The sequence below is a fragment of the Myodes glareolus genome, chromosome 5 (genome assembly GCF_982192425.1).
Source record: "Myodes glareolus chromosome 5, mMyoGla1.1, whole genome shotgun sequence".
NCBI lineage: Eukaryota > Metazoa > Chordata > Mammalia > Rodentia > Cricetidae > Myodes > Myodes glareolus.
Genome location: NC_142030.1, coordinates 38324379 through 38351341, shown reverse-complemented (window position 1 = coordinate 38351341; position 26963 = coordinate 38324379). Strand labels below are relative to the sequence as shown.

General features: G+C 48.3%; 1 protein-coding gene across 2 annotated transcripts; it reads left to right on the top strand.

Annotated features, from left to right (window-relative positions):
- Nucleotides 1-1949: 1949 nt before the first annotated feature.
- Nucleotides 1950-24600, top strand: Cdhr1 (cadherin related family member 1). Of its 2 annotated transcripts, none has more exons than XM_048421514.3 (17): nt 1950-3545; nt 4077-4172; nt 5085-5230; nt 6349-6399; nt 7566-7655; nt 9696-9782; nt 11008-11124; nt 12168-12311; nt 12696-12774; nt 14276-14376; nt 16529-16732; nt 17253-17405; nt 19411-19575; nt 20303-20370; nt 20852-21080; nt 21677-21934; nt 22439-24600. In XM_048421514.3, exons 1-17 carry the CDS (start codon nt 3491-3493, stop codon nt 22973-22975), a joined length of 2580 nt encoding a protein of 859 aa, XP_048277471.3. In that variant the 5' UTR covers nt 1950-3490; the 3' UTR covers nt 22976-24600. The 2 variants fall into 2 exon arrangements, with proteins under 2 accessions (XP_048277471.3, XP_048277470.3); XM_048421513.3 differs by having other exon boundaries at nt 10978-11124.
- The last annotated feature ends 2363 nt before the right edge of the window (nt 24601-26963 follow it).

The following is a 26963-nucleotide window of genomic DNA, read 5'->3' as shown; positions in this document are numbered from 1 at the left end:
CTGTATAACACTGTAAATTTCCGTCACATCTTCCGGATTCTTTTCATAGCAGTGGTCATAAGGACCAGAAGCCTTGGCAGCATAGTGAGTACTTGCTACCTCCTCAGCACTAGAGGGAGACTGAAGAGCCTGGCCCACCTCCCTTTGGTGTGTTCACTGCGGGGGGGAGGGGCATGTATATTTACATAGATAGGATTACATGCAGATGAGGAAATTCACATGCAGACTGTGTGTGTGTGTGTGTGTACAAATGAGTCCACACACAGGATAGAACTCATATGATTACAGATAGCCGTGTGAACATGTATGAGGGAAAGAGACTGTGTCTTAGCATACTCTACTACAACCTGTGGGTTGTGACCCCTTTGACAAACATCTATCCCCCCAAATATTTATATTATGATTCCCAGCAGTAGCAAAATTACAGTTATGAAGTAGAAATGAAAATAATGTTATGGTTGTGGGGTGTTCACCACAGCATGAAGAATCATATTAAAGGGTTCCAGCATTAGGAAGGTTGAGAACCATTGCTTTAGTTGATCAGATGAAGGTAAAGATGTGTTGACATATTGACGGGGTGACCTGAAACACACACAGGTTGGGAGCTGACATTCTAAGTCATGTTTATCAACAGCTGGGCCAGCTGCTGTAAGTCCATCGGAAGAAGAGCTGTGAGACCCTGAATTAAAGATGGCCCAATGTGGAAGGGCATACAAGGAGGCTAGGAGCTCATAAGTCAATCACCCTACAGGGGTGATGGGCAGAAGGGCATGCGAGGAGTCTTGGAGCTCATGAGACACCCTATAGTGGTTATGGTCATTTGGGGTTCAGGCGAAGTGGTATATGTGAAGCTGCCCAAGAGTAACAGTCAATCTCTGAGTTCCACACAGGTGATTTCCCTCCCAGAGGCACCAAACCAGCCTTCAGGCAGCACACAGACTCTCTACACTATAAAGTCAGGATTATGGTACATAATGAGAGCCACTAGGGAGAGCTGCTGCGTTTGTGTGTTTTGAGGACAGGGTCACATCTAGTCTTCTTAAGTACCCCTTCCCCCACTACCTGAGACTTTCCTGCTTTTAGTATTAAAAGTCTTGCAGTCCTGGAAATCCCCAAGGCATGGGTCAATGCAGATGAGTGGCAGGCCCTCCTGCAGATCTTGTGCATTTGTGGGCAGGGGAGCCTCTTTAAGGAAAGGACTATAGGGTAAGTATGAAATTACAGTCAGTTCTGGAAGAACAGGCGAGTGACCGAAGGACCTAAAGTTTAAAGTTTCAATAGTTTTGTGACTATGTACCTAAATCACAGAAAGTTTCAACTTGACAGCCAACACAAACCAGATATGGCTCCAACCTCTGCCCCTCTTTGGATAGGTGAGCCTATGCAGTGGTTTGAATGAAAATGGCCCCTAGAGGCTCATGCGGAGTGGCATTAGTAGGAGGTATGGCCTTGTTGGAGTATATGTGATCTGTGTGTCACTGGAAGTGGGCTTTGAGGTTTCAGAAGCTCAAGTCAGGCCAAGCGTCTCTCGCTCTTCCTGCTGCCTGCCTGCCAATCAAGATGGGGAACTCTTGACTCTTTCTCTAACACCATGTCTGTCTGCATGCCACCATGCTTCATGCCATGATGACAATGGGTTAACTCTCTGAACTGTGAGCCAGCCCCACTGAAATGGTTTCCTTCATAAGAGTTGCTGTGTTCATGGTGTCTCTTCACAGCAACAGAAGCCCATACGAAGACAGTTTAGGTAAGGTTTTTTTTTCTTGGTTTTAAAACTTTACTCTGTAAAGCATGAGCAATCACACCAGGAACACTGTGCAGGCTAAATGAGACACAAAGTTGAGAGTATGTACACACACACACATACACATACACACACACACACACATACACACACACACACATACACACACACACACATACACACACACACACATACACACACACACACATACACACACACACACATACACATACACATACACACACACACACATACACACACACATACACACACACACACATACACACACACACACACACACACACACACACACACACACACGGCAGGCATGTGGCCTACACGTCTTCTCTGTTCCTTTCCAGTGCAAGTCGGTTGATAGAATGAACTGACAGCAGAGAAGTCAGAGGCCAGAAGGAGCCTCTTAGGGAGGAGATGGTAGACAAGATGCGGAGAGAATCAGGTCTTCTCGGCACACCAGCAAGACACCTGCTTCAGGAACCCTTAAGTCTGAGCAATCATCAGCAAGCCCGCCTGTCTTGCACACTCCGTGTGGGACCTGGCCTTGTCCTAGCATCTTGAAAAGCTAAGATTCAGAAGTACCAGTGGGATGCGCTGTGCCCACTCTCAGCCAAAGGCCCAGCAGAGTTCAGATAAAGCCCTTTGGTCAGACTTGCCCAGAACTTGCTGCACTTCTCAGGTGTCCTGATTCAGCGCCTCCCTGGTGCTCTCTGAATCCCTCATCCTTGCTAAAAGTTGATCAGGGAGGCCTGTTCAAGGGATATAGGTGCCCTGCTTCTTGAAGTACCCTAGAGCAGGAGGATGCTGAGCGCTCCAGGGAGCGTGCAAAGGGTCTCCTTTGTCGACCGGCACAGACAGCATCCCATGGGCAGCTTTGAAAGCAACCTGGTTTCAAACCATCACTCAGGCTTTGCCTTACTCCTCATCCCACCTGATGAATGACCCAACACGGAGAAGGGTACAGGGGATATCTCTGCTCACACTCTAGTGTTAGTGGAGAAGGAGGATCCAAGTCAGGAACACTCGTGGGATTTTCTGCGTTCCGATTCCGTTCCGATAGGATCCTCTATACTCTTGCTCTAACTCAAAGCAAAGGGACCCGTTTGAGCTGCCAAGGCTGTATGGCTTTTCATTGCCCTTTCTTTTCTCTCACCACCGCCGATCTCTCAGTCCTGGAAGAGGCTGGGCTGTTTTTCTGCTCACTGTTTTATGTTCATGAATGCTCTGATCAGAAAGGTCTGACCGTCCTGAAAGTCACACAAAAAAAGTTAAGTAAAGCAGGAAAATTCCTGCGCAGCCGGAGCTCCATCAAACCACGGGAAACCCCGAATTTCTTGTGGTTTGCTCAAGGTAGTCTCAGGCAGGCACACAGTCCCTCTGCAAAGCTCCACCTCTGCACCTGCTGCTCCTGGGTTGCTAGGACACAGAGGGCGTGGTAGGAGGGAGGCAGTCTTGTTCCGCCCTCCCGCCCGCTGCTCTAAGTCGGTCCGCTTAATTGGTCTTATTAGTTGTCTGACCTGAGCCATCTAACTGTGTAGCTCCCGGAGCGCTGGCATAGGCTTAGCGCCCTCGCACCGCCCGCGCTCCCTCCCTGCCGCCGCTGCCGCTGCCGCCGCCGCCACTGTCACCCACATCATCGCTTCTGCTCTCCTCCCGCGCCCAGGGCATGCTCCGAGGTCCAGCACCCGGTCCCGGCAGTGGCCAGGCTCTCAACCAGTCTGCGGAGACATGAGGCCCGGTCCTCGGGCTGCCCTGGTTCTGGGGCTGCTGCACGTTTACCTGGGTGAGTGGCGAGGGCCCTGGAGGGTGGGGGTTGGCGCGCCCTGAGGAAACAGGGGTGCTGAGGTTGCTCTGTCCAGTTGCAGACCTTGGGAAGAGAGCAACCTTCCAACTGGGAGACAGGGCGATGGGACGCTCCCAGGGCGCTTCTCCAGAGGCTAGAAGCCAGCATCCCGGGAGTCTGGGGTTCTGCTACTAGATATTTTGGCTCTTTTAAACTCGCGCTGGGAGGCTAGGACACTGATCTGCTGGCTGCCTGAACATGGCAGAAAGTGTGACCTTGGCCCAGCACACAGAGCCTCTCTCTGAGCCCTTTGATGGGGTGGGATTGTCCTTCTCCCTGATTCTACATGCCTTCGGTAAAATGTGTCCCTGAAACGCTTGAGCCTAATCCAAGCATACCCTCACCAAGTACCCCAGAGAGGAACTCTGCAGGGAGACAGAATCCCTCTGTTTCATTAGCAGCGCCCAGATAGGTGACTTTGCTGGTGTGAAGCTCTCTCGAGGTGTCTGTTTGTCTTTATTCTTTTTCTAGCCCAAGCCAACTTTGCCCCTCACTTTTTTGACAATGGAGTGGGCAGCACTAATGGAAACATGGCCCTGTTCAGCCTCCCAGAAGACACTCCTGTAGGTAAGAAAGTAGTCTTGGCCTCAGCCGCCCCAGGTCTCCAGGGTGAGTTTCCCCAGAGGGAAAAGAACTCCAGAACTCAAGGACAGGACTCACGACTCCTTGCCCCATGGGTACTCTGTTTGTGTTCTGAATGCCCTTAGGGTAATGGCAGGGAAGGAGGTCATTGCTGCCACGGTGACCTAAGCTGGACCCCTCCCGGAGACTGGGAAGAGAACCCAAAGATGGGGTGGGCTGACTCTCTTTGAAGCGTAGTCTTGTGGTGCTTGCTGCTCTTTAGGGTGTGACCTTGAGCAAACATATTAACTTCCGCAAGTCTACTTAAAACACCCAAGAAGTAGAAAAAGACACTATCTCCTGAGTAAATTGGGAGCATGGGGACCTTGGGAGAGGGTTGAAGGGGAGGGGAGAGGCAGGGAGGGGAGCAGAGAAAAATGTAGAGCTCAGAAAAAAATCAATAAAATTTTTTTAAAAAAGAAAAAATTACCACCCAAGAACTTCTAACCAAGAGGTGTGCAGAGTGGTGGGTAGAAGGAGATAGGAATGGTTACACCCTGTATTTTACCTTGTGAAGGTTTCCCTAGCTCTTGGGAAGATGACTCCTGATTCCAGGTACCCCCCCCCCCCCAGTTTTAACCTCTTGGAAAGAATTCATTTCAGGTAGAAGAATCGTCACTCTAGTTTGCCTCCTCCTCCACAGACTCTACTACTGTACAGTAAAGAGGCTGATGATAATGTCTGATATCTTTGGAGAATAAAGAGAAAGAAGGAAGCAGCCAGCAGGGGCGAGGCCTTGGGAAGAGAGCAGTCCCCAAGGCACTGAATAATAACAGTGAAATCTCTAGCTCGGAGTATCCTCTACTTTCAGGAGAAGTTGGGTCCCAGGTTCCAGATATTCCTTTTGTCTCCTTCCAGGTTCTCACGTGTACACCCTAAATGGGACTGACCCCGAGGGAGACCCTGTCTCCTACCACATCAGCTTCGACCCCAGCACCAGAAGTGTCTTTTCTGTTGATCCCAGGTTTGGAAACATCACCCTGGTGGAAGAACTGGACAGAGAGGTACAAAGGGGGCACAGGAGAAAATCGGGGTTACCATTTGTTTAGCGTTCAGAAACCTCTGTGCAACTCTCTGTGGAAGATGGGGTGAGGGAGGGGGTAATCCCTATACCACAACTCTTCCCCAGCCTGCTTCATATTAGCAAAGATTTCTTTATCCTTCCAGGGTAGGTAGTGGTGATCCTTCAGCAGCAGCTGCCGACCTTGCTTGTCTTTAAAGCGTATTTTATTAACAATCAAGATTTGTGCTGTGAAGTTTCTGAAAGAGCCCCCCACACCCACCTGTGGGTCTTGGAGGAGCCCCACAAACCCCAGGGGCTTCCACAGTCTAGGCTAGAGAGTGGGAGAGAGAGAGAGAGAGAGAGAGAGAGAGAGAGAGAGAGAGAGAGAGAGAGCGAGCATCTGAGTTTGGGACAACCCTAATTCTGGGTACTTCTGAACCCTGGGATGATATAGCTTAAGTTTCCTCTCCCTCCACTTGCCTACATAACTCAGCTGTGTTGCTACTGATCTTTCTGGTTCCATAGCAAAACCCACCAAACCACAGGTCAGCAGAGGGGGCAGCAGGAGGGAGCTAGGGGAAGCCACAGCACTCAGCACGGTGATGAGGATTTTGTAGTAGAGGCAGATTACTGCCAACACACTACCCTGTGCCCTGTATTTTTATGTGTGTGTGTGTGTGTGTGTGTGTGTGCGCGCGCACGCGCACGCGTGCACTTGGTAATCTCCTCGAGATCCCAGCAAGTCCTAGGGAACACTTGGGACACCATGAACATGGACCATTGCTGAATCCTGGACTGTAGGTGTGGAGATATAAGGGAGGGAGAAGAAAGGAGAAGTGAGAAAAACTCCTCTCTTGGGTACACCACACCGGGGTTGCCCCCTCTTTCTCTAGCAGAAAAACACCTGTTGGGGGACACAAGGAACCCTCTGGATCTAGGAGAACTCTGGATACACAGAGCCCTCCCAAATAAGGTCTCACACCTGGTAGGAGGGAGCTTCATAAACCACGATGACTGCTCCGGACTCCCTAAAACAGCCTTCTGGGACAGGGCTACAGCTTAGCACAGCCTCTAATCTAAGCTGCTCCCAGTTTGTCACTCAGTTCCTTTGCTTCACAGAAGGAAGATGAGATAGAAGCCATCATCAGCATTTCCGATGGCCTCAACCTGGTGAGTCAGCCTGCACGGGCACCGTTCCTCTTTCAGCTGTGGCATCCCCCGAACAAACCAAACCCGGGACAGTGAAGGCCTGGCCTTCATGTCTAAGGGAACACAGTGAGGTCACGGGTGAATGAAGAGAAGGGATAAGCAGAGGTCAAGGCCACTCAGCTTCATTTCTCATGGGTCTCGCCTACACCACGTATCTCCTCAGACCTGTCTACTCATTCCCCATCTGCCAACTTCTGCGTCTGGCTCTTGGCCCGAGGGTGCCAGGTGTTCTCCCTCCCTTTTCCTCCACTCCCACAGCCTCTACCTTCTGCCAGCCATTTCAGTGTTGACATGCTTGTGACAGGCCCCAGGGGCTCTCTGACCACCCAGTCTGTATTCAGAGTGCCGTCAAGACTTTCACTGGGAAGCGCAGATCTGGCTGCTCTCCAGTTGGGAAAGCACTGACAGCTGGCCCTCACCTCCCTCAGGATGAAATCCAAGTGGCCCTGCAAGGCCTCCCTGTCAGGTGCCATCTGCCTCTCCCAACGCTTCTCCCCCACCCATCCTGCCAACCATGCAGCCAGACTCTCCTTCTGTGCTCTGAATTCCGTTTGTGTCTGTCTCCTCTTGGCTTTGCCCACTGACCCCAGCTTCCTGGCTCATTTCTGTATCTTCCCTCTGGCAAACTCACTGCAGGGTTGATACTTCTGGTCCCAGAGGTCCCCAGATATCCACCACCACAATTCAGGATCCTTGTAGGGCCTCTGGCTGCAGCATTCAGCACGAAGGACACGTTGGCAGAGGTCATAGACATACTTTCTCAGGTGGTTCTATATTTGGAACATTGCTCTCAGGATTTGTATATTACATTGCCATTCTAAATGGTATCTCTATATGCTGATTTCTCACCATAGCTAAACCACTGCGGTCACTAAAAAATGTTCCATCAAATGTTCCTCTGTCTCTAGGGTGAACCGAAGCGCCTGTCATCAAGGGGTTGCTTGAAGATATTTGTTGCATGAATAATCAAAAGCAGGATGGAAAGGAAAGGAGGAGAGAGGGAGAGAGGGAGGGAGAGAGACAGAGAGAAATAGTAGTAGAAACATATAGCCGGGGACATTAGGGACATCTTTTTAATCTCTCAAGAAGGTTTTCCTGCCCCAACTCCTGGCTCTTCCACTCCTCAGGTGGCAGAGAAAGTTGTGATACTGGTGACAGATGCCAATGACGAGGCGCCAAGGTTCATCCAGGAGCCCTACACTGTCCTGGTTCCAGAGGTGAGTGAGGGACCTCTAGGCAGGAACAAAGTTCCCACTTGGGCCCATGGCCTCATCCCAAAGCTACCCTCTGACCGAACCCTGCATGTAGTACACCTGTCCATTACTCTCTACACCCGCTTGCTGCTTTCACTATGATTGAAAATGCCTGCATATTAATGTTAAATGCATTTTAAAGCCATTATCATGCCCCTACTTGGAGACCTAACTAAATTTTGCTGTATTTCCTTTTAATATTTTTATATGTGTGGTTATAGGGTTTTTATTCTTTTTGTTTGACGTAATTGTGATTCTAAAAATATGCTCTCTTTATTCTGTTTCTTCATTTCATTACAACATAAGAATTTTCTTCCTTCTTTGTCAAGCTTAGGTCCTTAGCATCATCGTAAAAGCTTCTATCAAGAACAGCCAGCATACACTGATGGAAGCCAAGAATCCCCCCTTATATTTGGATATTTACGCTTTCCATTTCTACTGTCCCAAGAAATATCCACCTTTAAGCAAAGCTTTTAAAAATATTCACTTGCTTATTGTTTGTGACTGCGTGTGTACCATGTGCATACACAGGCCAGAAGAAGGGGTCACGTCTCCTGAAACTGGGGTTACAGATGGTTGTGAGATGCCATGTTGGTACTGGAAACAGCACCCAGGTCCACTTCAAGAACAGCAAGTTCTCTAAACCACTGAGCTGTTTTCCCACCCATACAGACATGTTTTCCCCCTTTAATTTTCTTTTTGTTGTTTGTTGCTTTGTTTTTCAAGACAGGTTTCTCTGTGCAGTCCTGGATGTCCTGGAACTAGCTCTTATAGACCAGGCTGGTCTCAGACTCACAGAGATCTGCCTGCCTCTGCCTACCAAGTGCTAGGAATAACCCAAATAAAAAGATCTGGATTTTTTTTTTTTCAGCTTTGCTCTGTAAAAAGGATGGCTTTGAATTCTGGTCTTCCTGTCTCCACTTGAGATTCTTTTGTCTTCAGACTAGGGGTGTAATTCAGTGGTAGAAGACTTCCCAACAATGCTTGGGGCCCCGAATTTGCCTCCTAATACAAAAAGAATCCTTAAGATAAGAGTTAAAAAAAATTGAAGTTACTGTACTGAGTCACTTACATAAATTCTTTAAAATTTTATTATTTACTTTTTGAATATAAGTGCTTTTCCTGAATGTTAAATCTGGGTACCACATGTGTACAGTGCCTGAAGAGACCAGACTTAAAGATGGTTGTGATCCCCCATGTGGGTGCTGAGAACTGAACCAGGCAATCCTGAATATGTCCGTGTTTATGAGCTGTGTCTTTGTTTGTAAATTGAGTATAAAGCACGTGTCACTCTTTTCTTACATTACCAAAGTACTTTCCTAAAGGGTCACCTTGTTTGCCCTCTGCTCTGTGACACAAGAGAGCAACTGTCTCCATCCTAACGTTTGCTAAGGGGCCACTCAGTTTAGTGAGTAAAGGTGTTTGCCAATAATCTTGACCATCTGTGCTTGATCCCCAAAGCCCACAAGGTGAAGAAAAAAACACTTGCAAGTTGTCCTCTGACCCACATACAAATGACTATGGCATGTGTGCGAGTGCGCACGAGCACACACACACACACACACACACACACACACACACACACACACACACACACACCTATCGATAAACATGTCTTCTAAGTCCTTGGTGAAAGATCCTCCATTCTTGCAGTAAACTGTGCATATGTGTTCCCTGGTAATTCTGAATATGTCCGTGTTTATGAGCTGTGCCTTTGTTTGTCAATTAGTATTTTATATTTAAATCTTTTAGCTCTTAGGGGCCTGGTTTTTGCTTCCTACTCTCCCCTTTTGGACGGCCTCTCTCTTCTCGCTCTCTCCCTTCCCATCCTTGTCCTTATGTCCACTCCCTCAGCTCCTCTCTGTCACTTGTTGGGTGCATTGTCACCACTCCTCACCCCTGTCCAGTCACCCTGCCAACCTCTCTCTTCCATAACCCTCATGTCTCTGCCTCCCCCACCATCCTGTCATCAGTACTGATCCTTCTCTGGCTGTGGTCCCTCAGAACACACCGGCTGGGAGCAGCATCTTTAGGGTCCACGCAGAGGACAAGGACACTGGCTCTGGAGGCAGTATCACCTACTTCCTACAGGTAAGACAGGACATACACAGTGCAACCAGGGCCCTGAGCTGGAGAGGACACCTGGGTGCCCTCCACTTCCATCACCAGCTAGCACCCCCCTCCCCTGTGCCTGCCAGTGTCTCTGTTCTCAAGGGATGAAGACCAGAAGGAGACAGGAGACCTCTCCCCCAAATTGGCCCATCTTGACTTCCTCAGAGTTGGGCCAGACCCTCTCTCTCTTTAGGGTTATGGGACTCTCAGTTCTCTGCTTCCCCCACCCTTCTCCCTAAAGAATTTCTAGACACCTAGCACCCTCACACCTTGCAAGAAATTCATTTAAAACTCAAATGATCAATAGGAAGAAGAAATCAGGTACTATGCCAAACATGAGTGTCAGATTGCCCCAGCCCTCACTCCATCCCTCTATGCCCCATTGGCAAAGACGAGAGCTTCTGCCCTGGACCACTGCCTTCTCCTGGTCTCCCAGGAGACACTATCCACCTCACATTGTTGCTCTTTTTGTAGGACATTCTATTCTTTCCAAATCTGGCCACCGAATCTCAAATTCTCAAGGCAATATGTCATCGTGGCTTAAACTACTAGTTCTAGAGAAATTCTCTGAACTCATTAGAACTAGAGGTGAACACTTCCTCCACAAACACACACACACTGGCGTGTTCCTCCAGCATGTTTCTTAACTCTTCGACTGGGAATGAGAAACATTACTTTTTCAAGCATCATGAGGATTAAACATGTGTAAAGCTAAGATTACAGTATCTGGAACCTATTTCCCGACCTTCCCCAACTGGGAGAGCCTCTGAGGAACTTAGCAGAGTCAAGTGTTTTTAGAGCCTGTTTCTGGTCACTCACCATCTCCTATCAGACACTGATTATGACCACCACAGCCCCTTTTCACCTGGTGTGGTTTGAGGGTTCCCAGATCTCTCTTTTTCACTATTACTGTTAAGCCCTAGCTTCGACCAAGTCAGAATACTCGGTGAATGTTTCTTTCTGCTACAAGCCAGCAGGCTTTGCTGGGAGGGAGAGCTGGGTTTGACTGAAGTATAGAAAACCTGAACAAAAGTTTCCTTGCTGGAAGCCCCTGAGTTCAGACAGCAGGGGACTGGAACCTGCAATCTAAGCCTGGAAGTCAGGGTTTCTGGAAGAAAGGTCAGTGACTCCTTCAATGGGCAGCGTGAGAACTTCTGGCATGGTCTGCTTGCAGCCCGAGTTCAGCTGCTGTCCAACTTTACAGAACCTCCACTCCTCCAAGTTCACCATGGACCGCCACAGTGGCGTGCTGCGTCTCCAGGCTGGAGCCACACTGGACTACGAGAAGTCGCGAGCTCATTTCATCACTGTGGTCGCCAAGGTAACAAAGGAGGACGTAGGGGGAATATCCAGTGGTAACTTCAGCCTCTGCTAGGTTGAAGCACCATGAGGTTCTATTAAAGAGCAGGTATTTTCAAGAACAGGAGACACAGGCAAAGGGGGTAGGGGGCAGCTGCTTGGAAATTCTTGTGCCTGAACACATTTTCCGGAGAGGCTAGTGTCTCTAGGCTGGAGGGGCCACATCTCCTTGTAGGGGGTGTCATATGACTCCCTAGGCACTTAGAAGTTAGTCTCTTCATAGGGGAGGAAGCCATGGCACAGAGATATGTGTTCCTCCCACAACCTCCATTGTCTCTGTCTCTCTAGCCAGAATGAGGCATGCTACTCTCCTCCTTGCTGTGTAACCAGCTTCCCCCTCTCTGAACTCAGTGTCCTCAAGTGCCCATTTCTGATGCTTTATGAAGTTCCTCCTGTCAGTTTATGAAGCACAGGGTGGGAGCTGGGAACCGGCAGGCACTCAGCCAAACCTCCAGGGAGAAGGAAAACTCAGGTGCCACATTAGGCCTATTGGTTTCTTTCGCAGGATGGCAAGATGGCAAGAGACCCCCCTTTCACATTACTGCTTGATTGTAGTCCACCGTACAGCCTGTGCTGGGAGGCTGGGTACCCACCCTACCTGCTCAGTCATATTCCTGGGACTCCATGGCCACCAGCATAAGCTGGACATATGGAAGGTTCTTAGGAGTTGCTGGAGGCTTGGTTTCCAGTTAGGGGTAGAATTTAGGTCTGACTCCTCCCACCTCCTGGCACTAATGACATCTAATGTACCTGGAGAGTTAATTAATTCTGTATCCAAAGGAAAGCTGTCAGATCCCTGACTTAAGGGTTCCATGTGTCATTTCTTTGGCATGCCTAACACCACTGAAAAACAGGAATGGACTCCAGAGACCTAAGAACAAGTAGACATTGGAAGGGGCCAGTTGGCTTCACAGTCAGGAAGTAGCAGGAATTTACTCAAGTGGGGCCTGTCACTTTGACGACAGCTTGTCTTCACCCTCCTTCTCTGGCCCCATTCCTCCCCAGGATGGTGGCAGCAGGCTTCGAGGGGCTGATGTGGTCTTCTCAGCCACCGCCACAGTCACCATCAACGTGGAAGATGTTCAGGACACGGCACCCATTTTCGTGGGTACACCTTACTATGGCTATGTGTACGAGGACACCCTTCCGGTGAGTGACTGCATTGCCTACCTGGCGTCCATTGTGTGACTCCCTGGGACAACCCTGAGGGTGGCTGGATTCACCACACACTAGTCAGTCTCCGGTGGAAGGCTGGTTAGGAGTCAATTAGGAGGTCAAGAGTTTCTGGAAAGTCACACTTTGATCCTGGGACTAGGGAGTGGCAAAATTCACTCAGGTGGTCCCTTCAACCTTGGGAGGTCAGGTGCAGAGAGTCCTAAGCAGGTCCCCGTGGGGTCACCTTCTTGTGCCACCCAAAGCCCAACTATTTTTCTGAGTGGGAGTATATCTCCTGTCCATGGTGGGGCGGCAGTGTTGGGTTAGGGGAGACACTCTCATCACCACAGCCTCAGGCAACGGCTCCTGTTCTCCAAGGGCTCGGAAGTGCTGACCGTGGTTGCCATAGATGGAGACCGAGGCAAACCCAACCGCATCCTCTACAGGCTCTTGAATGGTAAGTGAGGATAACTCTCTGACACATTTCCAGTTCTGTGCAACTGAATCCTGGTTTCCTCACCTGTGGGACCAGGATGACAAGAAGGTGGGGATAGTTTCCTCAGATGACAACTTTGCTCTATCCTTGCTTGTCATGACACCCAGTAAGAGGGAACACCGCAGAATCCAGAGAGAGATGTATACTCTTTTTGCCCTGGACATAGCCACCAATGGCATGAGTAGCAACATTTCTTACACATTCAGAATTTCTGTGTTTCTTTCTCAATCTTTCTCTTTTCTGATTGACTGGGGCAGATAATTGAACGAATTAGATACAATGGTGTTGTGGCTTTCCCGAAGTACTAGGCCTGTGTGTAGAAAACAGAGGTTCAGAAGGGCGGTTTAGGTATCGACTACTGATTATTGATTTTAATCTAAGTCAGATGACTCTAGCACATTCTCCTACCACAGCTAGACAGGAGTCAAGCAGGCCAGCACGCCTGGGGCCTGAACCTAGCTGCGCTTACATCTGCCGTGCGCCATCCTTCCCCCGAGACACGCTGGTACACCGCCACCTTCCAGGAGTTCAAATAAAACCATGCCGTGACCACCAAGAAATCACCTGTGCATGGGCTCCCTTTCTGGGTGTCTTCTCTTCCCTACCACCTCTGAAACCAACCCCCAGTTACAGTACACTCATCCCACACCCCTCCTCACCTCTCCTTTTCACCCTTCATCTCCTAGGCCTTCTTCAAGTTCCTGTCTGTGTTCCTCTTCCTTCCTCCCATCCCCCCTTCATCTTCATTTCTTATCTCTTGCTCCTTTTTTACTTACACACACACACACACACACACACACACACACTTTCATGTGTAAGAAAAGGCACGTGGGATGGATGTTGAGAGCTGCACAAAAGTTCAAGTCCAGATCTCTACTGGCTAAGGGACCTTAGACAAGTTACTTAGCCCCTCTGAGACTCAGTTTCCTCATTGGCAAGACACAGAGAGGTGACAGTATTACATTCTATGAGGAGCTCTCCATGTGGTACATTTACACAGTGGAGTACTACATGGCAGAAAAAATAATGACATCCTGAATTTTGCAGGAAAATGGATGGAGCTAGAAAACATTATTTTGAGTGAGGTAACCCAGACACAGAAAGACAATTATCACATGTACTCACTCATAGGTGGTTTTTAAACATAAAGCAAAGAAAACCATTCTACAAATCTCAGAGAACTTAGATAACAATGCGGACGCTAAGAGAGACTTACATAGATCTAATCTACATGGGAAGTAGAAAGGAGAAAAAGACAAGATCTCCTGAGTGAATTGGGAGCATGGGGACCTTGGGGGAGGGTTGAAACTGGGGAAGAGAAGAGGCAGAAAGGGGAGCAGAGAAAAATATAGAGCTCAATAAAAATCAATAATAATAATAAAAAAGAATATGTGGCATGATTCCCATGTTATGCTACCTCCTGTGACCTTGTGCTAAGAGTCAGGGATTTTTTCTCTGACAGAGAGTGATAGAGTCTTTGCAATTAACGAGACATCTGGAGCCATCTCCGTCCTTCAGAGCCCCACGCAGCTCCGGAGAGAGGTGTATGAGCTTCACGTCCAGGTGACACCCCACTTTCTTGACTTATCCTACCCACTGTCCAGTCCTGGAGAGCAATAGAAGTGACGAGACCCAAGGGCTCCATCCGGGGAGGGGGGCTCTCTCCGGGGAGGGGAGCTCTGTCTGGGGAGGGACTGAAAGGTTACTCCAAGGAGCACCTGCATCAGGCTGCAGCAAATGCTTGCAAAGAGAAGCATGAGATCACAAGCAGGGTTACTGAGAATGCAGAGGGAGTGTCACTTCATGGGTTTGACCCTGGACTCAATACAGATAGAGAAAGCCAGATGTGTTCTAAGTAGCCTTGAGCTAGCAGCATGCACACATACATTCCTGTTGCTCTTGACTGTGGGTGTGGCATGACCAGCTAGCTGCCTCAAGCCCCCGCTTCTCTAACTTCCCAACAGTGATGAACTGTACCCAGAACAGGGAGCAGGAATAAACAAACCCTTTTCTCTCCTAAGACGCGTTAAGTCAGGGTGTTCTGTGATAACAACTGAAAGAAAAACAGGACAGGCTTGGAGGGAACGAGCTGTTCCCCAGAGAGGATGACTGCATCAGGAGAGGAGCTGTGGGCAGTATCCACAACTGCAGAGCTTCAGAGGCTGAGGGTGAGGTGGGGGGCAGCTGGAGGAAACAGCAGGGGCTGCAGAAGTCAGTGAGAACTTGCCAAGGACTGACTCACAGAACCAAGGGAGCTGAGCCTCTGACGCTGAGATGGTAGCGCCAGCTGCAGTGTGGAAGTTTCTGTGAAAACTCCAAATGAGGATGGGTGAGAACTGAGTGGGAAAGGAAAGAGAGACAGCAGGCAGAGGCTTCTGGGAAGGAAAAGGCCTACAGAGAAGTGTGGAATGGGGTCTGGGAGGGTCATTTTATTTATTTATTTTTTTAAATATTTTTATTTATTTATTTATTATGTATACAGTGTTCTGTCTGCATGTATGCCTGCAGGCCAGAAGAGGGCACCAGATCTCATTACAGATGGTTGTGAGCCACCATGTGGTTGCTGGGTATTGAACTCAGGACCTCTGGAAGAGCAGTCAGTGCTCTTAACCTCTGAGCCATCTCTCCAGCCCCTGGGAGGGTCATTTTAGAGCAGCAATTCTCAACCTGTGGATTATGACCCCAAAGGCCATCGGAAAACCCAGATGTTTATGTTACAATTCGTAACAGGAGCAAAATTACAGTTCTGAAGTAGAAATGAAAATAATTTTGTGATGGGGGGGTCACCACAGCATGAGGAGCTGTAAGAAAGGGTTGTAACATTGGGAAGGTGGAGAATCACTGATCTAGAGCACCTTTTTAGAAGTAGAACATTCTTAGCCTGGCGGTAGTGGTGCATGCCTTTAATCCCAGCACTCAGGAGGCAGAGGCAGGCGGGTCTCTGTGAGTTTGAGAACAGCCTGGTCTACAAGAGCTAGTTCCAGGACTGGCTCCAAAGATAGAGAGAAATCCTGTCTCGAAAAACAAAAGAAGAAGAAGAAGAAGAAGAAGAAGAAGAAGAAGAAGAAGAAGAAGAAGAAGAAGAAGAAGAAGAAGAAGAAGAAGAAGAAGAAGATTCTTATACAATGCAGGAAGGAGGCCCCTGGAAAAGGGATATTTGTTACAAGTTTTGTGGGGTGCCTATGGACACTCAGTCTTGGCTCTACAACCTGTATTATTAGTTAGCTAATGCTTCATGAGAAATCACCCCAAACTTAGTGACCTAAAGCAGTATACAAGAGTTGGGAGTCCAGATTCAGCTTGACTGGATCTTGAATTCCAAGGTCATTCACGTAGCCACAATCAGAGATAATCAGGGCTGTGATCTCATCAGAGACTTGGCTGGGGGAAGGACTGACTTTAAGACTCACCAGGTCTTTGGTGTGACTCTGTTGCTCGCTGGTTGTTGCCTATGGGTTACCTACGGTTAACTCCCTATCCCATAGCCTCTCTAGCATTGCTGCCTGCTTCATGAAAGCCTTGGGAAAGAGAAGCTCTGCAGGAAAAGTGAATTATAATCCAATAACCTAACCATGCCGCCAGTCAAAAGCAAGTTCTCAGGTCAGGTCACACTTAAAGAGAGGAATTACAAGAATATGACCATCAGGAGGAAAAACTCTTAGGGCCAGCAGCAGTGTGCCTGCCACACAGCCATAGCCATCTGTTGCCATCCTAGGTGACAGAGGTCAACTCTCCAGGAAGCCCAGGTGCTCAGGCCATGGTCCCAGTCACCATCAGGATTGTGGACCTCAACAACCACCCCCCAACTTTCTATGGAGAAAGTGGGCCCCAGAACAAGTTTGAACTGTCTATGTATGAGCACCCACCTCAGGGGGAGATCCTCCGTGGACTCAAGATCACTGTCAACGACTCTGACCAGGTGCGTGGCCACAGCCCTAAAACTGACTGAGTCTCTGCCGGTGCTCAGTTTCAGAGAGAGGGTCCAGAGAAGTCACGAAATGAATAGCACAAGATGGTACGGCTAAAAGGTAGCCGAGGGATGGTAGGCAATCCCATGCTATTTGCTTAGACGTTAATAATCAGCTACAAAGTAAAAGGCAGGCGAAGAAGAGGTCCTCTGCATCTGACCTTCCAATTGCACATCACTAAATGTCCTTGTCTTCTCCAGTGCTCAGCACAGTACCAGGCAGATGGTTGTGAGACACCATGTGGTGGCTGGGAATTGAACTCAGGACCTCTGAAAGAGCAGCCAGTGCTCTTAATGACTGATCCATCTCTCCAGTCCCAACTAAATCTGATTCTTAACCCCTCTTTGTAGAGAAAGAGTACTCACTGCTTAGGGCTAAAGGGATGTAAGGGCTCCCCACCTAGCACACATATATAATGCATTTCTGTTCTTATTTATCTTCTATTTCCTCTCTCTAAATTCTGTTGCCCAGGGAGCTAATGCCAAATTTAACCTACGGCTGGTGGGACCTGGAGGGATCTTCCGAGTGGTGCCACAGACAGTCTTGAATGAAGCCCAAGTCACCATCATCGTAGAGAACTCAGCCGCCATTGACTTTGAAAAGTCGAAGTTGTTAACCTTCAAGGTAGGTGACGGTATTGCACTGCTCTAGGACTGGAGAGATGGCTCAGCAGTTAAGAGCACTGCCTGCTCTTCTAAAGGTCCTCCTGAGTTCAATTCCCAGCAACCACATGGTGGGTCACAACCATCTGTAATGAGATCTGGTGCTCTCTTGAGGAAGAGACCTGGTCAGTTGTCCTCATCAACTTAGACCATGAAGCCTGATATGGACAAATTCAACCAGGAACCCCTATATATGGGCTGCCCATATTGCCAGGGCATAAATTATGGGGGCAGGGATGGAAAGATAAGGCTGGAAGTAGGCAAGCTCACACCACTTCCGGATTCAGTGTGGGAGGGCCATTGTCGCTCCCAGGCCTGGGTGGCTCTACTATTTTTCCCCAGAGGTTCTGCCTATCCTGCTGTGGGCATGTGGACAATAGGAGGTAGGTTGGGGGTGGGGATGGTACCTGACCCTCCCCCGCCACAGCTTCTACAAAGTTCTCATAGCCTCATCCTTACTGAGCTGCCAGCTTCTGAACCACCACTATTATGTGAAGGCTGGGGAGTCAGGGGCACACTACCAGTATAGTTGGCTGTGTTAATAGATGGAGAGAGAGAAACTGTGTGATTCTCATGTGCCTCTGATATTTGTCATCTGTTCCAGTAACAACCCTAACGGCAGTGGGGAAATACATTTTTTTGATGTCATTTATAATTTATAATCATGTAACACTATGAATATATATATGACACTTGTCATATATTAATATGTGAGTAATATATTAATGAAAAGATACTTCATTAAGAATATTTAACTTATCATTATTTATAATTCTATATGCTCACAGTGTGTAGCCAGCCTCATGATAAAAAGTGAGATAGTAAAGGCTTTGTCTGATTTTAGGAATAAAACACAAATGCCTGCTGTCACCAAGATAATTTAATTCAATGTTTGGAATGACATAATTCCGGATAAAGAGGAAATAAGAGCTGCAATTCTAGAAAGAAGGGGCCAAAAATGAGTATTATTGTTTTCTTAGAAAAAAAAAACTAAGAAAAATAATTGAAAGATTTTTGTAAATAAAGCAAAAACCACCACACAAAGTTATTTTTCCACACCTAACAGTTTTCTTAGGGAGTGAGAGGAGGAAGAGAGGATATGAATATAGTGGAATAAAAGATACTCTTGCAGAACTAATTAATACAACATTCTTAGGAATTACCCTAAGGAGAGACATGCAACTTCAGTGAAAAACACAAGTTTCCCCAGTAGTTTCTAAGGAAGGCAAGGCTGGAAATGTGATCCTGCCTTTAGAAATGCAAATCTTCCCTCTGTGTCTTGTTGCTGTTGTTGCTGCTGTGCTTGTTTTGTTTTGGTTTAAGACAAAGCTTTGCCACCGCCCAAGCTGACCTGGAGCTCCCTGCGCTGCACCGGCTGATCTCAAACTCACAATCCTGCTGCTTCCGTCTCCTGAGTTCTGGGGTTATAGACACGTGCCGCTCTGGCTAGTCAAATCAAATTAACTTTGACCTAGAATTTCTTTTGATGAGAAAACTTGACAAAATTATACTGGCTTGCATCTGGAGAAATCAGCTTATAAGAACAGCTGGGAACTTGACTTAGAAGAGACTATGTAGAGCCATAGAAGAAGACAACAGTAATAGCAATTCCAGGCCTGGGCACAATGGGAGTGATAGGATCACCAACACTGCAGACTCACAAGTGAGGAATGATGAGGGACTGTGAAGATGGTAGCCGGGACAGCCCACCAGGAGCCAGAGTAAGAATGGGGTACACACTGGGTGTGGTCGTCCACACCCATGTTCTTAGCACTCGGGAGGCTGAGGAAGAAAGACTGGCAGTTACCGCTGGAGTTTGTAGTAAGACCCTGACTCTAAAAACACAACACAACAGCAGGAAAGCTGGAGAGATGAAAGCATGGCCAGTTCTGACGGGATGGATGGTAGTGGGCCCTCAGTGGGATGACTGCCCTCCCTGACAAGTGTGTTTCTCGATCTTTCTCCAGCTCCTGGCCATTGAAGTGAATACCCCAGAGAAGTTCAGTTCCACCGCAGACATTGTGATCCAGCTTCTGGACACCAATGATAATGTCCCCAAGTTCACCTCTCACTACTACATTGCCAGGATCCCAGAGAACGCCCCAGGGGGCTCCAACGTGGTGGCTGTCACAGTAGGTTGGGGCCTGGTTCCTAAGACCACCAGCCATTATCTGTGATCTGTTTGTTTGTTTCGTTTTTCAAGACAGAGTTTCTTTGTGGAGCATTGTCTGTCCTGAAACTAGCCCTGTAGTCTAGGCTGGTCTCGAACTAAGAGACATCCACCTGCCTCTGCCTCCTGAGTGCTGGGATTAAAGATGTGCACCACCACCGCCTGCCCAACTGTTAGCTGTGACCTTGAACAAGGTCCTCGCCTCTGTACGTCTCTGATTCTTCACCTAATGATAATCTGTGTCTTCCCTCGCGGTTATGTAGCCTGTACCATATGAGGAAAGGGTCTTGTGATATGGCAGAAGGCACAGACTCTTACAGTCTGTTCATAAAGGAGTATCTCCTTACCTTAGCCATGTGTTGTAGAAGCAAGCTCCAGGCTTCTTCCTGCTAATGATGATGGCGATACATGTGCAAATCCCAAGCGCAGGGCCTGCAGCCCGTTCCCATATTCCCCTTGTTTATGAAAGAAAAAAGTATCTCCCAGACATAAACCTTTTTGGTTTGTTCACATTTGATACCTCCCTGAAGAAAACCAGGGCATGGGACAACCTCTACGCTACTTCCTCCCCTGCTGGACACACCCCAGGCTCTGCCAGCTTTCCATTGCAAGTTGCCTTCAGCTACAGAAACTACTTACTGCCTGTCTCACCATAGTGTAGGTGCCATTCGGAGTTTTCTTTTTTCCAGGCTGTGGATCCAGATACAGGACCATGGGGCAAAGTTCAGTACTCCATCTATGGGACCGGGTCAGACCTGTAAGTAGATCCAGAACACCAGACAAAGCAGTTTGCAAGGCTCTGGGTGAAGCAAACCTCTGCTTAAGCAGGAGGGACCAGTAAAAGCTTAAAAGCCAGGTTAGGGATGTGAGCATCCCAGGGTACAGGGTAGAGAGAGGCAAGGAATGGAAGGAAGCCATGGAGAGCCTGAGGTAGAGATAAGACACCACTAGCGAGGTGACTGGAAAAGAAGGCTGCGGTCAGAGCCTGGAGTATAGGTAGTGACCTCAGAAGGCAGGTGAGCAGGGACAGGATAGGGTGAGGGGAGGGTGACAGGCTGTGGTAAGTAGGGCAGCGGCAGTTGGGCTGCGTGTCAACGGCTGGATCTGAGTCCTAGAGTCAGATCGTAAGGGGCAGGAGCTGGTGGGATGCTTGGGGAAGCTGCCCAATGTCTCACTGAGGACTTTAGGATGTACACATGTATATGAGCACCTGTGCTTCTGTTTTCTGTGCCTGGTAGATTCTTGATTCATCCATCAACGGGGCTTATCTACACTCAGCCCTGGGCCAGCCTGGATGCCGAGGGCACGTCGCGGTACAACTTTTACGTGAAGGCCGAAGACATGGATGGGAGGTACAGCCTGGCAGAGGTGTTTGTCACTCTGCTGGACGTCAACGACCACTACCCCCAGTTTGTGCAGAGCATCCAGGAGAAGACGATGGTGCTGGGAACCCCAGTGAAAATTGAGGTGGGTTTCAGAGGCAGCTGAGCACCCAGACTGGGCCATAAGCGTTGAAGTTAGATTAAATGTGTCCTGCTAAGGGCACTGGGCTACATGACACTATACATAGCTTTCTTTCCACCCCTACTAGAAAAGGTACCTGGGAAGGAAAACATAACCAATAGAACACCTGAACCTCAGAGGGCTTGAGTACTGTGCTTGTCTGAATTTACGTCACTGACCTGCGTGCCTTCAAAGCAAGCTTTTCCCACAGTACACTGTCTTCATAATGCAGAAAAGACATGCATTCTGAATCCCAACAGACACGCTCTGAATACCAGACACCCCCTCCCATCGTGGACCAGCCAAGCTTTCTTCTTTGCATGTATAGTAAGGCATCACCAACGAGTACTTCACGGATGTATTCTGAGAATGGAGTTAATAACACCTACATAGACTATGGCTCAGAGTAGTGCATAAATTCTTCTTCCCCAACTCTGTTCTAGCCCAATTAGGATTAAAATTCTTTCCCATCAACTCAGAAAGCCCCCCCCCCCATCCTTATATACTGTTTTAGCCAATGGATATCTTCCCCAAGTGATCCTCTCGCCCTCTCTGCTCAGGCTACGGACCAGGATGCAGAGGAGCCAAACAACTTGGTCGACTACTCCATCACCCATGCAGAGCCAGCCAATGTGTTTGACATTGATGCTCACACGGGAGAGATCTGGCTCAAGAATTCCATCCGCTCCTTGGAGGCTCTCCACAACATCACACCCAGTGGGGACTACTCGTGGTCCCTACAGGTGCAGGCCAAGGACCGAGGCTCCCCATCTTTCAGCACAACAGCCTTACTCAAGATCGACATTACAGACACAGAGGTGAGCACAATGCCGTGGTGGTGGAGGGGGAAGGGGGCCCGAGAGCAACTTGTGCCGAAGATGCAAAGGACTTTCCGTGAAATCAAACCCAGAGGCTTGGAAATCAAATTGGAATTCTAGCTTCAGTATTAATTAGTGATGTAACTCTAGGCTATTTAAGCCTCCATTATTTTTTCTGTGTTAGAAGGTAGAAGCAAAAGCATTATGTAAAGTTCAGTGTCTGGCAGGAATCCATCAAATACAAGGGTCCTGGTTCATTTTGGTTTATGGTTCTCCCTGTGACCAGAGACAAGCACTATTTTGTTAGTCCAAGGGAAGACTCCAGGGAAGCAGGAGGTTGAAGTCTGCAGGAGGCTACTACGGTCTCTCTCACTTGATTTTGCCTGAGGGATGCCTTGGGGGCGGGATGTTGAAACCTGTCAGGCTCAGAGAAGCTCACACAGCTGCTGTCCTCCAGGGACGAGGTGTAAGTAGTTAAACCTAGGGCACGACTTTCTCTTTCAGACGCTCTCCCGAGGTTCCATGGCTGCCTTCCTCATACAGACCAAGGACAACCCCATGAAGGCTGTAGGTGTGTTGGCCGGCGTCATGACTATTGTTGTGGCCATAACCGTCCTCATCTCTACCGCCACCTTCTGGCGTAACAAGAAGTCCAACAAGGTCCTGCCTGTGAGGCGTGTGCTCCGTAGAAGGCCCAGCCCTGCACCCCACGCCGTTCGCATAGAGTGGCTCAAATTCAGGAGGGCCAAGGCTGCTACCAAATTCATACTCAAAGAGGAGCCTCCCAGTGAGAACTGCGATTCCAGCAGGGCAGAAACCACAGTGCCCCCCAGAGCTCCAGCTCTCCCGCCACCCCCCAGAATGGTATCCAGTACAGTGGCCCAACGGGCAGTGCCTACTGTCTCTGGATCCCTTGCCCCACAACCACCCCGGCAGTTACCCAACCACAAGCACTTAGGAGGCCCCGTTCAGTCCTCTCTGGTCTCTGAGCTCAAGCAAAAGTTTGAGAAGAAGAGTCTTGACAACAAGGCTTACTTCTAGAATGTCCCCTGATTGTTTTCTTCCCGTCCTCCTGTACTGACTCTCAAGGTCACCTCTCTTTTATACAATGTTGCTGCCCTGTATACGGGGCTCTGCAAAGGGCTTTGGGCAAAAGATTCCTCAGCCGGATTGCAGTTGGCAAATACAGGCCCACTACCCAAGTTCTTGGCACAGTTACAGTGCTCCCTATTCTTCAGAGAATAGAAATCCACAAGGAATCAAGTCTGTGTGTTTCTACTCACCAAGCCTAGACCCCACAGAGATTGAAGACCTACGGGGACCTTGCCATCCTTAGTTGTGAAGTAGGGCCCAGACCACGGGTGGCAAAACTGGCAAGAATCTAGATCCTGAAGCTTCAGCTAATAGCAGGTTGATGAAGGTTTGTTCTCAGCTAAAGCTGAAAATCAGTGAGCTTTGTGGGCTATAGGAAAGGGCCCCAAAGCTCTGAAAACCCATGTTAACTATAAGATTCTATGCCCAAAGCCAGTGGACAATAGAACTGGCATCTAGAAAAGACTGGCTCCAGACTTGTAGGTGATCGCGTAAGGTGATCTTTCCCAAGAGTGGGCGCAGAAGTCTCCAGCCTAGCTTGAAGAGACAGGGCAAGGTGGTAGGTGGATATCAGGCCTGAGCCCAGTTTTGATTCAGCTCTTCTCAAGTGACATGACCTTAGAGATATTGTTTAAACTCTAGCTGTCTTCTTCCTTGTCTGAAAAATGAAGCAAGCAAACCCTAAGCAAACAGTGACCTGAAAGCTTTAACCAAGTGCAGAGCAGCAGGATTGCAAAGTATTCGTCCTAGGCCAGCTCTCTGGCCACACTTCATCCAGTAAGTATTAGCACCTTCAGTGACGCCACCTAGTGTCCCCAGGAGGGACTATGCTGTAATTGGGGACAGCCACTGCCCTAGACAGTCGTAGCCTGGACTCACACAAGTTTTCTTCCACCCATGTCACTCACAAAGAACCAGTCAGGCAGTAATATTCAGCCCAGCTCTGAGAAACAAGTCTCCCAGAGTGACTGGCTCCATGCACACAGCGGATCCGTAGCAGGAATCTAGTTCACGAGCTCCATGTCCACACCATTTTTCTCTAGCGGGGACACACACCTTGTTAGCATGTGATAATCTTGCAGGAGAGAAATCTTGCACTCTGCCGTGGTTAATACACAAAAGTTCTGTTTTCCTTTGAGGAATCTTTTAAAGGAAATCTAGATACGTATGTATGTTTTTCAAAGCCCTCCAGGATTCCGTGCTTTCTGATGTGATCAGATTGTATGAACATGTGCTTCTCTTGATACCCCAGTCCATGTTTTGAGGTGTTACACAGATGTGTTAGTAAGCAGAGTCCTCATCTGGAGGTCTGCAGCCACTAGCTCACACAGTATTGAGGGATGAACACTGGCCGTCCATCTGGACACCAAGAGTCCCACCCAGAAGGCACTATCTAGCCCGAGTCTCATCTGGAAGGCACTGTCTAACCCGAGTCTTGCTGAAAGGCACTGTCCAATCCATGGTTCAGGAAAGTGCTGGCCATGTTGCATCACAGGGATTTCAACATCCTATGATATGCATGCAGTTAAACTCTTTTGTAAATGCTAAATAAAACCTATCATTCAAAGGATAAACTGACCTCCTGGTCCTCTTGTATTGATGCTTACTGACCTTTGGGGGCCAATATCCCTGACTCATTCAGTGATGATGCCATTCGTGACCTCCTTTCTCACACTGAGAGACATTTGCGACATTTTGTCTAAATTGTCTGCCTACATCTTAATTACAAGACCTTGTCTTGCCCTGGATGTGAATTCTGCATTGCCCAACCTAGAAGGGTCCAATCAGCATTGCTTGGAGGAAGAAATAGGTCGGAAGCACAGGCTAATGATCCTGAAAGCAGTCCAGTGGGAGCCGGATTGGCAAGGCCTGATGTGGGTATGACGCCAGGAATGCAGTTCATCTCTGGGAATGAGGTAGTGAAGGGGTCTGGATTGGAAGTTCTGTTCAACACCGTGGTCCTTAGGGTGGGTTTGTGGACAGACTCGGGAACTTGACCCAAGGAGAGACAGTCTTGGACATAATTACAGAAGGGGAAATGGCCTAGGAGCCAACAGGAGACTACTGGGAGAGAAGAGGATAGAGCTAAACAGGACCAGCAAATGTGGTTAACACTGAAGGGGACACTGTCAGTGGGGCGAGGCCTGCAAGTCCCACAGCATGAGAAAAGGGCAAGCTGGAGGGCAGCCCACTGTAGCACACCGAGATAGGCCCTGACCTACAGTCTGGCCTGACAAGAGGTTTCCAAGTCGGTAAGTAGGAAGGAAACAGGGAAAGCAACTGGAAATGCCATCGTCTTTGCAAAGCCTACAAATGGAACATTAACGTCATGCCCAAGCAATAGGGGTGATTCTAAGTGATCTGAAGTCATTTTTCCACCACTGTGGGCACGGACTCATGCATCTAGGTGTGTATGCAGATACACTGGGTGGGGAGGTACCATGCACATGAGGAGGTCAGAGGTCTCTCTCAGATGTCTCTTTCAAATATTCCCCATATTATTTATTGACACAGGGTCTCTCACTTTTACCTGAAGCTTGCCTATTCTGCTGAACTAGCTGGTCAGCGAACTCTAGTGATCTGTGCTTATCTGTCATTACAAGCACGCTCCTTAAGGCCTGCCCAATTTTTAAAAATGTGATTCTGGGGCTCAAACTCAGGTCTTCATAAAGTACATAGCAAGCCCTTTGCTGACTGAGCCATCTTCCCAGCCCCTTAAACTCAGACTTTTCTAATTTTATGAAATAATAGGGTGTTTTTGCAGTTTGACAGTCTTTGGGTGTCAAATTATGTGTGAATTTGTTTAAAAGACCAAGGCTGTCTGGGTCCCACTTTTCTTCTGGGGTGCAGAAGTCTTGTTGCTGTGAGGGCAGCAAGAGCAAATATATGCAAACACCTAGTGTCTACTTTGTAGCTACGGATAAAGCTCAGTTGCTATTCTTAGATGTATAAGGAGCGTTTGAGGACGGCTTGCTGTGGCCCACATACGAGAGCGCATGTCCTGGAGGAAAGGACCTTTGTACAGAGCCTTACACACGGATGACCCACAGAAAACGGAGGAGGACAGATGAAAAGAACTGGAAGAAAGCAGGTAGACACTCTGTAATCCACCTGTAACTTGGAGCTTTTTGACATTCGCACTCCAAGCAAGAGCGGGCAAGATGTTTCGGCATCTTGTCAGTTTGGCATCCAAACTCCAACCAAGAACTGATAAGATATATCACTAAGAGAGGATGAGAGATTTTGTCTTGCAACAGCTCTTCCTCAGAGCCAAGTTGGCAAGTGTGGAAAAAGGTGGGGATGAGAAAACGGTCCTTGTTTCTCAAGACCTTCAAGAGTTCCGTCTGTGTGAACAAAGGCGCTTTGCTGTTGATGAGAGAATTTCACTGTGCTGATCAGGTAGTCTTGAATTCATGGGCTCTAATAATCAATCCTCTTGTCTCAGCTTTCTGAGTAGTTGAGACTATAGACTCTATGTTTGTCACAATGGAAGCTTTGAGAGAATCTAGACTTTGAAAACCTTCCATGGGTGTTGGCATCAGTTGGCAAGCAATTCCTCTTCTCTAATGGTTATCAAGACTCCCATCATAGGGAAATGGACTGAGATAAGTGAGAAGATCCGAAATGAGGACCACAGCTATGCCTGGTATATGGACCCACGGAGGTCCCTTTAGGAGGATCAGAAATAACTAAGGAGTGGAGGGGTCGACTGCTCTAAAAGACTCAGTTTCCAGCATGAGGTGACAATGTGACTTTTTTCTACCTTTCGTATAATAGTGTCTTAGAGTTTCCGTTGCTATGATGAAAACACCATAACTAAAAAGCAAGTTGAGGAGGAAAGGGTTTATTTGGCTGATGCTTCCACATCACTGTTCATCAACAAAGGAAGTCAGGGCAGGAACACAAACAGGAAGGAACCCAGAGGTAGGAGCTGATG